The sequence below is a fragment of the Urocampus carinirostris genome, chromosome 14 (genome assembly GCF_059441175.1).
Source record: "Urocampus carinirostris isolate Australia breed hairy pipefish chromosome 14, RoL_Ucar_1.0, whole genome shotgun sequence".
Taxonomy (NCBI): Eukaryota; Metazoa; Chordata; class Actinopteri; order Syngnathiformes; family Syngnathidae; genus Urocampus; species Urocampus carinirostris.
This window is the reverse complement of record NC_142362.1, coordinates 3469037-3481077: the sequence shown is the minus strand read 5'-3', so window position 1 is coordinate 3481077 and position 12041 is coordinate 3469037. Positions and strand designations below refer to the sequence as shown.

The 12041-nt window shown below is 41.5% G+C and overlaps 1 protein-coding gene across 1 annotated transcript in view; it reads right to left on the bottom strand.

Moving 5' to 3' along the window:
- Nucleotides 1–1214: 1214 nt before the first annotated feature.
- The window catches only part of efhc2 (EF-hand domain (C-terminal) containing 2), a 37474-nt gene continuing 26647 nt past the window's right edge, over nucleotides 1215–12041 (bottom strand). Inside the window, exons 12-15 of the mRNA XM_088352883.1 lie at nucleotides 11044–11238; nucleotides 3292–3384; nucleotides 3098–3197; nucleotides 1215–1649 (exon numbers count right to left, since the gene is read on the bottom strand). Of these exons, the coding sequence (XP_088209009.1) occupies nucleotides 1527–1649; nucleotides 3098–3197; nucleotides 3292–3384; nucleotides 11044–11238 (511 nt within the window). The 3' untranslated portion in view covers nucleotides 1215–1526. The remainder of the gene's footprint in view (nucleotides 1650–3097; nucleotides 3198–3291; nucleotides 3385–11043; nucleotides 11239–12041) is intronic.

Here is a 12041-nt window from a genome sequence, read left to right as displayed (position 1 = left end):
TAAAAACGGAGATTCGCAGACGGACTGACAAAAGGGGACTGACAGTTTAAATACTGACAGGGAGCCAATCTGTCAACAAGCTGCCGCTGGCGCCACACAGGCGGGGCCAATTGGGCGCCATGGCAACCGTGACAACTTCTGCTTAAGTCATATTATTCTAAAATTACGAATTTAGCTGCTTTAACCACCTCTGCATGGCGGCAACTACTTGGTATGGATTCCACGATGTAACAGAAATAAAAAAAATTTTTTATGAAAAATTCATATTAGTATAATAGTTCAGGTTTCCTTTTACTGAATAAAAAATTTTTGTACCACTAGGAGACACTCAATATTAACCACTGTCCATTTTAAACAAACAAACATGAAACTAGTGCCGGGAATTCATTTTTAAGCATTTTCCACAGACGAGAAATTCTGGTCTACAAGTGATCCCAAGAGCCAAGAAGAGAACCGCAGGTGTATGGGCGTTCTCCATTCGGGCCCTGGTGCTGTGGAATGCTCTTCCCCCTGAGATTTGATCTGCAAGCTCAGTGGAACTGATTAAATCTAGGCTTAAAACACACTTCTATTCTGTAGCTTATGAATGACCTATATCTTATGTTGACAATAACTGTGTACTATATACCCTCATGTAGGTCTTAGATCAGGGGATGGTGTCATAAATAGTCTGTAGTTTGCAACAGTCTGCGGTCCGTGCAGCCTTTTGAGACTCCTTGTGATTAAGGGTGTCACAAATAACTATTCTTGACTTGAGGTTTTTGAGTTTTCCCTTGCTCTCATGTAAGTCTTAGATCAGGGGATGGTGTCATGATAGTCTGTAGTTCGCAATAGTCTGTGGTCTGTGCAGCCCTTTGAGACTCCTTGTGATTAAGGGTGTCACAAATAACTATACTTGACTTGAGGTTTTTGAGTTTTCCCTTGCCCTCACGTAGGTTTTAGATCAGGGGATGGTGTCATAATGGTCTGTAGTTTGCAATTGTCTGTGGTCTGTGCAGCCCTTTGAGACTCCTTATGATTAAGGGTGTCACAAATAACTATACTTGACTTGACTTGAGGTTTTTTAGTTTTCCCTTGCCCTCGGGTATGTTTTAGATCGGGGGATGGTGTCATGATAGTTGGTAGTTTGCAATAGTCTGTGGTCTGTACAGCCCTTTCAGACTCCTTGTGATTAAGGGTGTCACAAATAACTATACTTGACTTGAGGTTTTTGAGTTTTCCCTTGCCCTCGGGTAGGTTTTAGATCAGGGGATGGTGTCATAATAGTCCGTAGTTTGCAATAGTCTGCGGTCCGTGCAGCCTTTTGAGACTCCATGTGATTAAGGATGTCATAAATAACTATACTTGACATGACTTGAGGTTTTTGAGTTTTCCCTTGACCTCACGTAGGTTTTAGATCAGGGGATGGTGTCATAATAGTTTGTAGCCTGTAATAGTATGTAGTCTGCGCAGTCCCTTGAGACTCCTTGTGATTAAGAGTGCCTCGTCTCCAAAAGGTGTGGAAACACTGACTTAGTGTTGCTCATTTACACTGGCGGTGCTCTGTCCAGGTCTCCGGAGTTGCAGACGCCAGGGAAAACTTCTTGCAGGAGGGAGGAGTAATTGATGTTTTTCACTCCGCTGGCTTCACGCCGCAAGTTCACTTCAAACTGAAGACAACAGAGGAGGAAAGAAGTGTCAAGAACAACATTTTAAACATTTTCGACAAACGGTGCGCCTCAAGTGTTTTTAATGAAAGTTTGGCTCATCTTCCATCCATTATCTGCACCGCTTATCCTCAATAGGGTCACGGGGGTGCTGGAGTCGATCCCGGCTATCTTCGGGCGGTGGGCAGGGGATACCCTGAACTGGTTGCCAGCCAATAGCAGGGCACACATCAATTACACAGTAGTTCGTGATAAAACTAAACTAGGACAAACGGGCTTGGATTCAGCATGGTCATACCTGTCAAGCTGTACGTTTTTGCCGTACAAAGTACGTTTTTTATGCATTTTAAGACGTGTACGACGTACGAGAAAATCTCTACGGAAAAAATGCAAATTTGTCAATGATGGGTACCATCCGGTATACACCGACGATCACGAAACGGCAAATCAATCAAGTCAAATGAGTTCGCCGCGGTAACCTCTATCTCGGTATCGTTTTTTTCGTTGCAAACGAAGCGAGCGGTTTGATGCTACTGTGCGCATGCGTCTGCCGCCTGGGGATTTCCCATCATGCATCATTCCAATCACACGTGAACGAAGCAAAAGCAGAGCAGTAGGCCTACATTACAACATACCGTAAAATCCGGACTATAGAGCGCACCTGATTATAAGCCGCACCCACCACTTTTTAAGTGATTTTCCACTTATGTACTTACACAAGTGTAAGTGTGAAGCACATTGTAAAGCGCTTTGGGAGGTCTTCCTTGACTTGAAAAGCGCTATAGAAATGCAGTCCATTTACCATTTAGCATCTTGATTATCCTCAAAACGTTTGGAGGCTGACTCCCTATTGGTGTGTGAGTGTGTGTGCGAATGGGTAAGTGTGAAGCACATAGTAAAGCGCTTTGGGAGGTCTTCCTTGACTTGAAAAGCGCTATAGAAATGCAGACCATTTAACATTTAGCATTTAGCATCTTGATTATCCTCAAAACGTTTGGAAGCTGACTCCCTATTGGTGTGTGAGTGCGAATGGGTAAGTGTGAAGCACATTGTAAAGCGCTTTGGGAGGTCTTCATTGACTTGAAAAGCGCTATAGAAATGCAGACCATTTACCATTTAGCATCTTGATTATCCTCAAAACGTTTGGAGGCTGACTCCCTGTTGGTGTGTGAGTGTGTGTGCGAATGGGTAAGTGTGAAGCTCATTGTAAAGCGCTTTGGGAGGTCTCTCTTGACTTGAAAAGCGCTATAGAAATGCAGACCATTTACCATTTAGCATCTTGATCATCCTCAAAACGGTTGGAGGCTGACTCCCTATTGGTGTGTGAGTGTGTGTGCGAATGGGTAAGTGTGAAGCTCATTGTAAAGCGCTTTGGGAGGTCTCTCTTGACTTGAAAAGCGCTATAGAAATGCAGACCAGACCAGTGCCTCCTGAAACAAGATCCGTCTTACTTTCAGGATGTCGTCAGGCATCGCCGGGGGAGCAGGGTGCTGCAACCAGTTGAGGGAAGCCAGGAAGGCGTGGTAGTCGATCTGGTCCCCGTCTGCAAACCTTGACATTACACGTGCACAAGCAGCATGAGGTACAAATGGCATCCAAGAAGAACAGACTCAAATCAATTCCGCCCAAAACAGGCCGGTCATACTTGCAGAGTAGACATGTGAGCAAGTTGTCAGAGAGGGGGAGCTGGAAGGTTTTGAAGATGGTCGTTGCCTCTTTGATTGATGCGCGTCCTGTTCTGAAAAAGGAATGGAACAAAAGCAATTTTCGGAGATATTCAAATTGGCGAGCTTTTCCACAGAGCTAATAGTTAATGTTGAGGAATGGTTTGGTTTTGGATACCAAGAAGGCACGTTTTCAAACAGGAGCAAAAAACACAGGACAAGCGAAAAAAGGGCTTGTTGTGTAAAAACAGAGATTTGCAGACGGACCGACAAAAGGGGACTGACGGGACAGGGTTTAAATACTGACAGGGAGCCAATCTGTCAACAGGCTGCAGCTGGCGCCACAGGGGCGGGGCCAATTGGGTGCCATGGCAACCGTGACAACTTCTGCTTAAGTCATATCATTCTGAAGTAAAATTACGTTTTTAGCTACTTTAACCACCTCTGCATGGCGGCAACTACTTGGTATGGATTCCACGATGTAACAGAAATACAATTTCTTGACGTGTGATTTTTTTTTATGAAAAATTAATATTAGTATGATAGTTCAGGCAAGTTTTCAAACGGCTGAAAAGAGATTGAGGTCTGTACTTTGACTTGGCTTTGACTATCACAGCGCAGGTGCATTTTTACAGAGACTTGATTATGTTAGCGGTTAGCGGTAGTGCAGTCAGGACGAGATGGGCAGAGTATTTTGAGGAGTTGCTAAATGTGGAGGATGGGAGAGAAGTGAGAATCAAGGCGATCGATGGTATGAAGAGAATGCCCGTGTTGGGTGATTTAAATGTGAAGCCTGTGGAAACATGGGAGGTGCAAGAGGCAGTGAAAGAAATGAAAGGGGGGAAGGCACCTGGGTTGGATGGTTGTACTGCTGAATGCCTGAAAAAAGGTGGCACAGCTATGATTGACTGGTTAGTACGCTTGTTGAATGTATGTCTTTTAAGTGGTGTGGTTCCTGTTGATTGGTGTAGTTAGTGCATGTGTGGTGCCATTGTGATCACACACAGGTGGGTTCCATTTATCATCGTTAGTCATTTAGATCAACATTGAATCATTCAGAGATCCTACCTGAACTTCTGGACAGAGTTTGCTGCACTGAAAGTAAAGGGGCTGAATCATTTTGCACACCCACAGACCATGTGTCAAAAGCATGACCGACTTGGGTGCCGTGGTGCTTAACTTGTTTGGGTGTTGGGACATTTGGGTTGGCCATGGTCCAAAAATGTTTGCGTGTGTTTTTCCCTATTTTTTCCCTTTTTTATTTTTTTTGTTTTTGTGTATGCGTTTGTCTTGCTGTCGGTCACTCTTCTTGAGGGATATGACCAGGGTCGGTCGGTCAGTAGATATAGATATATGGAGATAGATATAGAGAAAGATTTAGATATATAGAGATATATAGATAGATGTCTAGATAGATAGATGTCTAGATGTCTAGATATCTAGATGTCTAGATAGAGGTCTAGATAGATAGATAGATAGATAGATAAATAGATGGATAGATGTCTAGATAGATGTATAGAGATAGAAATAGATAGACATATAGAGATAGATAGATAAATAAAGATAGATAGATGTCTAGATAGATAGAGATAGATAAATAAATAAAGATAGATAGATGTCTAGATAGATAGATGTCTAGATAGATAGATGTCTAGATAGATAAAGCCTAGAGATAGATAGATAGATAGATGTTTGATAGATAGATAGATATATAGAGATAGAAATAGATAGACATATAGAGATAGAGATAGATAAATAAAGATAGATAGATGTCTAGATAGATGTCTAGATAGATAGATAAATAGATAGACAGATAGATAGATAGATAGATGTCTAGATAGATAGATATATAGAGATAGAGATAGATAGTCATATAGAGATAGAGATAGATAGATAAATATAGATAGATGTCTAGATAGATGTCTAGATAGATAGATGTCTAGATAGATGTCTAGATAGATAGATAGATAGACAGATAGATAGATGTCTAGATGTCTAGATAGATGTTTGATAGATAGATATATAGAGATAGAAATAGATAGACATATAGAGATAGATAGATGTCTAGATAGATAGATAGATGGCTAGATAGATAGATAAATAGATAGACAGATAGATAGATAGATGTCTAGATAGATAGATGTCTAGATAGATGTCTAGATAGATAGATAGACAGATAGATAGATAGATGTCTAGATAGATAGATAGATGTCTAGATAGATAGATGTCTAGATAGATAGATAGATGGCTAGATAGATAGATAAATAGATAGACAGATAGATAGATAGATGTCTAGATAGATAGATGTCTAGATAGATGTCTAGATAGATAGATAGACAGATAGATAGATAGATGTCTAGATAGATAGATAGATGTCTAGATAGATAGATGTCTAGATGTCTAGTTAGAGGTCTAGATAGATAGATGTCTAGATGTCTAGATAGATGTCTAGATGTCTAGATAGATGTCTAGATAGATGTCTAGATAGATGTCTAGATAGATAGATAGATAGATAGATAGATAGATGTCTAGATAGATAGATATATAGAGATAGAGATAGATAGTCATATAGAGACAGAGATAGATAGATAAATATAGATAGATGTCTAGATAGATGTCTAGATAGATAGATGTCTAGATAGATGTCTAGATAGATAGATAGATAGACAGATAGATAGATGTCTAGATGTCTAGATAGATGTTTGATAGATAGATAGATATATAGAGATAGAAATAGATAGACATATAGAGATAGATAGATGTCTAGATAGATAGATAGATGGCTAGATAGATAGATAAATAGATAGACAGATAGATAGATAGATGTCTAGATAGATAGATGTCTAGATAGATGTCTAGATAGATAGATAGACAGATAGATAGATAGATGTCTAGATAGATAGATGTCTAGATAGATAGATGTCTAGATGTCTAGTTAGAGGTCTAGATAGATAGATGTCTAGATGTCTAGATAGATGTCTAGATGTCTAGATAGATGTCTAGATAGATGTCTAGATAGATGTCTAGATAGATGTCTAGATAGATGTCTAGATAGATGTCTAGATAGATGTCTAGATAGATAGATAGATAGATAGATAGATAGATAGATAGATAGATAGATAGATAGATAGATAGATAGGAAATTAAACTTTTAAAGAAAAAAAACACCTCATGAAATTTAATCATGCACTTTTTGTTTTCATTCGCAAAGAAGTTCATTTTAGGATGCAGAAGCCACCAAACCCACAGCTGTCCACGTTCTGTTTTTCCCTATATCGAGTGGAAGACTTCGAACCTTCTTATAAAAAACAAAAAAATGACACCTCATGATTTAGTGCATTAAAAAGGAGGAAACGAAACGAGGATGGTGACATGGAGATCGCATGCATTTGTGAGTAAATTCTTCCACACGATTTGCCATTTCTCCTCTTTCGAATCCATCTGGTTCCAATGCTCCACTCCCAAAACTGTAACTAATTGCCGTTTGGAGATTCAGGGGGGCTGTTGACTGCACGATTGATGCTCTTTATTTACGCCTTCATGTGTGTTCGAGAGTTTCGGTGGTTTTGTCAATCAATTATCTGCACGGTTGGGTAGGGTTACTTGAACTGGATTACTTTCAATTACTTTTGGACGACTCCAATACCAAATATGCTAATAAAAGACAAAAGAAACTAAATAGGAATAAAATGACTCCATTTTGTACAGGCTTGGGGAGTCACGGAACACATGGAACGGCAAAAATGATGTTGGCAAGCTGTTTGGATTGATTTTCATTTTGTTTCTGTCGCATTTGATGTTCGTTTTGCCGGAGATCAAAGAGATTAAAAGCCAGGAGAGAAAGCTTACCACGTGTTGTGAGTCATCATTTGATTCATATTTAGTTTCTTTTGTCTTTTATGAGCATATTTGGTATTGGAGTAATCCAAAAGTCATTGAAAGTAATCCAGTTCAAGTAACCCTACCCAACCCTGATTATCTGTGCGTTTTATACTCAGGGTTGGGAGGGTGACTTAAAAACTGTAATTCAATACAGTTATTAATAACCTGTTGAAAAATGTAATCTGTGAAGTAATTAATATACCATAATATTGCAGTCATGTAACGCGATTTATTTGGATTACTTTTGGATTGCTCCAATTTCAAATATGCTTATAAAAGCAGTGTCTGAAACTCAGGACCAAAAGTTAGCGGACAGCAGGGCAGACAACTCTGAAAAGTTGCCTGCCCAGCCATAAAGTTTGCGTTGCCTCGTCTGCTACTTGCCACGTGAACTCCTGTTTCCACGATGCTTTTAATGTATGTTTACATTTTGTAGCATCATCAATTTTGTTAGCTTCTTTTGAATCCTTCTTCTGGGGCTGACGCGGGTTTTGACTTTCCTGTTGGTATTTCCTGTCCTGTATGGTTCCCATTTATTTTGTCCTGTTTAATATGGATTTCCAGTTTCGTTCCCGTCTAGTTTGTCCTGTTTAATTTCGATACCCTGTTTTGATATCAATCCTGTCTGTCCCGTTCTTTAATATCGGTTTCCAGTTTCGTTCCCGTCTAGTTTGTCCTGTTTAATTTTGATATTTTGTTTTGATATCGGGCAGCACTGCGGCGCGGTGGTTAGCGCGTGTGCGGCACAGTTCTGAGGTCATGGGTTCAAATCCAGCTACCAACCTTCCTGTGCGGAGTTTGCAAGTTCTCCCCGTGCTTGAGTGGGTTTCCTCCGGGCACCCCGGTTTCCTCCGGGCACCCCGGTTTCCTCCCACATTCCAAAAACATGCATGTCAGGTTAATTGTCCGGCCTAGATTGTCCCTAGGTGTGAATGAGCGAGCGAATTGTCAGTCCCTGTGTGCCCAGCGACTGGCTGGCAACCAGTTCAGGGTGACCCCTGCCTACTGCCCGTAGATGGCTGGGATGGGCTCCAGCACCCCTGCAACCCTAATGAGGATAAGCGGTGCAGATAACGGATGGATGGATGTTTTGATATCAATCCTGTCTGTCCTGTCCTGTCCGGTATCGACCCCATCCGTCCGATATCTGCTCAGGCAATTGGTATCGATCTCATCGGCCTCTGGCTTCCTATCATTCCATGCCAGACTGCTGCCAAACATGCATGACTCCCCGTTTCCCGTAAAATAAAAGGCTTGTGTGAGAAACGTCACGCATTTGGGTCCTGATCCTGTTCCGGTTCTTGACAGCATGTCTGTATAAGAGTATAATTGTGCATGTGTGAGTGCAAGTATGATTTACTTCTTGAACAGCTTCTCAACAATTCGGACCAAGACGTTGGGGTGCTCACCAGGGTCTCACAAATCAAAATTCTAGCAAGCGAGGCCAGGAAGATGACGTGTTGAGCTACAGCCACGAGAAGCAAAGGGAGTGCACCACCCGTATGGTTGACAGCATAAAAGGAACTTAAAGATGATGAATGAATGAATTGTTAAGTGTTTGGTAGGACAATCTTGGAAATAATGCTGTACTTAAATATGGTTTCTAAACAAGCTGCCATTGATGATGTCTTAGGTAAGGGGTTGGGAACCTTTTTGACTTCCATCAATGCAAAATATTTACTGTACATTTGTTTGTCTGTGTCATGATTACCAATTGGAATCACCTGTGCCGACTCATTTGGCGCCAACCCCGCGGGTTCTGATTGGCTCCCTGTCACTATTTGAACCCAGTCCTGTAAGTCCCCTGTTGTCAGTCCGTCTGCGAATCTCCGTGAATACTAGGCAAGCCTTTTTCGACCCTGACTCCCACTTGTCCCGTTTTTGCTCCCGTCTGTCTCCGGCTACGACCTGTTTTGCTCCTGACCACGTCTGTTCTCCCGTCCCGGCTTACGATCTCTTTTTTGTCCCCCAACTACGTCTACTCTCCCGTCCTGGCTCACGACCCGTTTCTGTCCCCGACCACGTTTTTGCTCTCCTGTCCCAGCAATCGACCAGTTTTTCCGTCCCTGACACCGCCATCGCTCGCTACGGAAGATCCACTTCCGCGTTCGGAGCACAATCCGAAGACGAGAGCGACTTGATTCCCGCGTCCAGCGAGCACCGGATCATGGGCGCAGCCCTTCCTCTCTCTTTCAATAAAACTTGTGGTAAACATCACGCAAGTGGGTCCTGTTTCCGTTCTGGTCCTGACAGTCTGGGAGAGCCACATAATATATTCTAAGTTTCATTGATTATTTGTAATTTGTTTAAAACTAGCACAAACTACACACTAGAAAAAATACTCTTGCAAGCTACAACGCTCCTGCCACTAGTTGTAGAAACGCTGTATTTGACTCTCATCCTCAGGAGTTAAAATAGTGAATTTTCATTCTGAGCCCATACCTGTCAATCTGTACGTTTTTGCCGAGCAAAGTACGTTTATGATGCATTTTAAGACGTGTACAACGTACAAGAAAATCTGTACGGAAAAACGCAAATTTGTCAATGATGGCCACCATTTGGTATACACCGACTATCATGAAACGGCAAATCAATCAAGTCATATAAGTTCGCCGCGGACGCCTCTATCTCGGTATAATTTTTTTTCGTTGCCAAGGAAGTGAGCAGTTTGATGCTACTGTGCGCATGCGTCTGCCGCCTAGGGATTTTCCATCATGCATCATTAAACATCAGATTTCATGAGGTAGTTGTGTAGTGAAAGGAAGTCCGTCTCTTTTTTGAGAACCGGCTTTTTCGGCTCAACTCATTAAAGTGAGCCGGCTCTCAAATGGCTCACCTGGTTTGATGCCTTATATTACGAATGATGATGTTGTATAAAGAAGTTAAGAAAAAAAGGAAGTATAAAAGGAGAAAATGACAAAAGACAAGGTTGTGGTTATCCCTTTAATCAGTATACAGTGGGACCTCGCTACTTCGCGGTTCCATGTTCGCGGGTTCAGAGTTTCACGGGTCTAAAAAAAAATAATAATAAAATAAAATAATTTTAAAAAAATAATAATTTTGAAGGGGCGTCGCTACTTCGCGGATTTTCACTTTTTGCGGGTGATTTTGGTCCCCATTAACTGTGTCTAAAAAATAATAATAATAAAATAAAATAATTTAAAAAAAAATGATTGCCCGATGATTGCTGGGATGGGCTCCAGCACCCCCCGCGACCCTACTGAGGATAAGCGGTGCAGCTAATGAGATGAGAGATGAAATATATATATATATATATATATATATATATTTTTTTTTTTTAAGCATTTTTGAAGGTGCGTCGCTATTTCTCAGATTTTCACTTTTCGCGGGTGGTTTTGGTCCCCATTAACCGCGATAACCGAGGGATTACTACTGTATTACCAACAATAATTTAATGCAGAAAATGAATTGATAATTTGAATAAGAAAATTTATTGTTCTACTTAATTATATTTGCATGTATTTTTTCCTTCTACGGTGAACGTACAAGCTACTTAAGTTTTTTAACCTTTTTTATAATAAACCTCATTCCTGTCGAGCAACTCAGTGTCTCAAAACAAAATGTTCATTAACAATATATATAACGAAACACATGGACAATATAATATGTTAAACTACATAAATAAACACGTTAGTAAGATTTTTTTTGTATTTTGTAAGGGAAAATACGACAGTTTGTAAGGGCATGGAGCCCTTGAGCGCAACAGGTATGTGAGCCAGATGTACTCGTGAAAAGAGCCACACCTGGCTCGTGTGCCATACGTTCCCAACCCCTCTCTAAGGCAGTTTGCTATATAATTTTGTGTAACACGATTCCTAGTCTCTCCTTACTTGTTAAGGTCGTGCTGTTCAAACACTCGGGTCATTTCGGGGATCTGGTCAAAATCCTTCTTCTTAAGGACGTCCTGGGCCACAGCCAGCATCAGGTCAATGTCTGCTTCAGGCGGCTGCTGCTCAGAGAAAGATCGGCCCAGCACCAAAACTTCATGTTCGCTTAGTCCACACTCCGTCGTCATCAGCACGTCTCTGTCATCAAGTGCAAAAAACTGCTTTACTCCATTTTTGTAGCAAAAAAAAGAAAGGTTCTCAGAGTTAAAGAATGAAATAATTCAGCACGCCATTGACTTTCCTGGTATATAAGGCCTGCACTGACTGCTCACGGTGTCGGATCTAGACCGCTCACACCATCCGTGCTCTGGTCCCTGAATCTTTGATACCTGTATTATTCCCTGTGAGTTTTTCCACTCCTTCCCTTTTTGGATCATTTTTTGTTAATTCCCTTTACTCTCATTAAAGCTGTCGATTCGTTTCTTGTGTCCACGTTAGGTTCCTCCCCGCCAAACATACAGTAGCTTTTGAAATAGGGTCAACTTTTTCCCTTCTACAGACCTATGTTACAGGGAAGCCCTGTGGAGCCAGACCTGCAGGTGAGCCCAAGAGGTCCGACTCAGCCGAGCACAAAGATCACGGGTCCCCCTTCCCATAGACTCATCACCTGTATGAGGGGCCAAAGGGGTTGGTGCGGGAAGCATCCAAAAGAGGGGAACTGATCCCTGATTACAGAAGTTGGTTCTTGGGACATGGGGTGTCACCTTTCTGGCAGAAGAGCTGGAGGTTGTGTGTGAGTTTGAGAGTTTCCAACTATATGTAGTTGGACTCACCTCCACACAGAGCTTAAACTCTGGTACCAAAAAGTGGTTGGACTCTCTTCCACTCTGGAGTCTTAATGGCCAAGTGTTGTGGCATGATACAGAGGTATGGGGTGCCTAGCAGTCTGATTCTGGCTAATTGTTGCCCCTTCTTCACCACAACGGAACGTAACAGAGTCC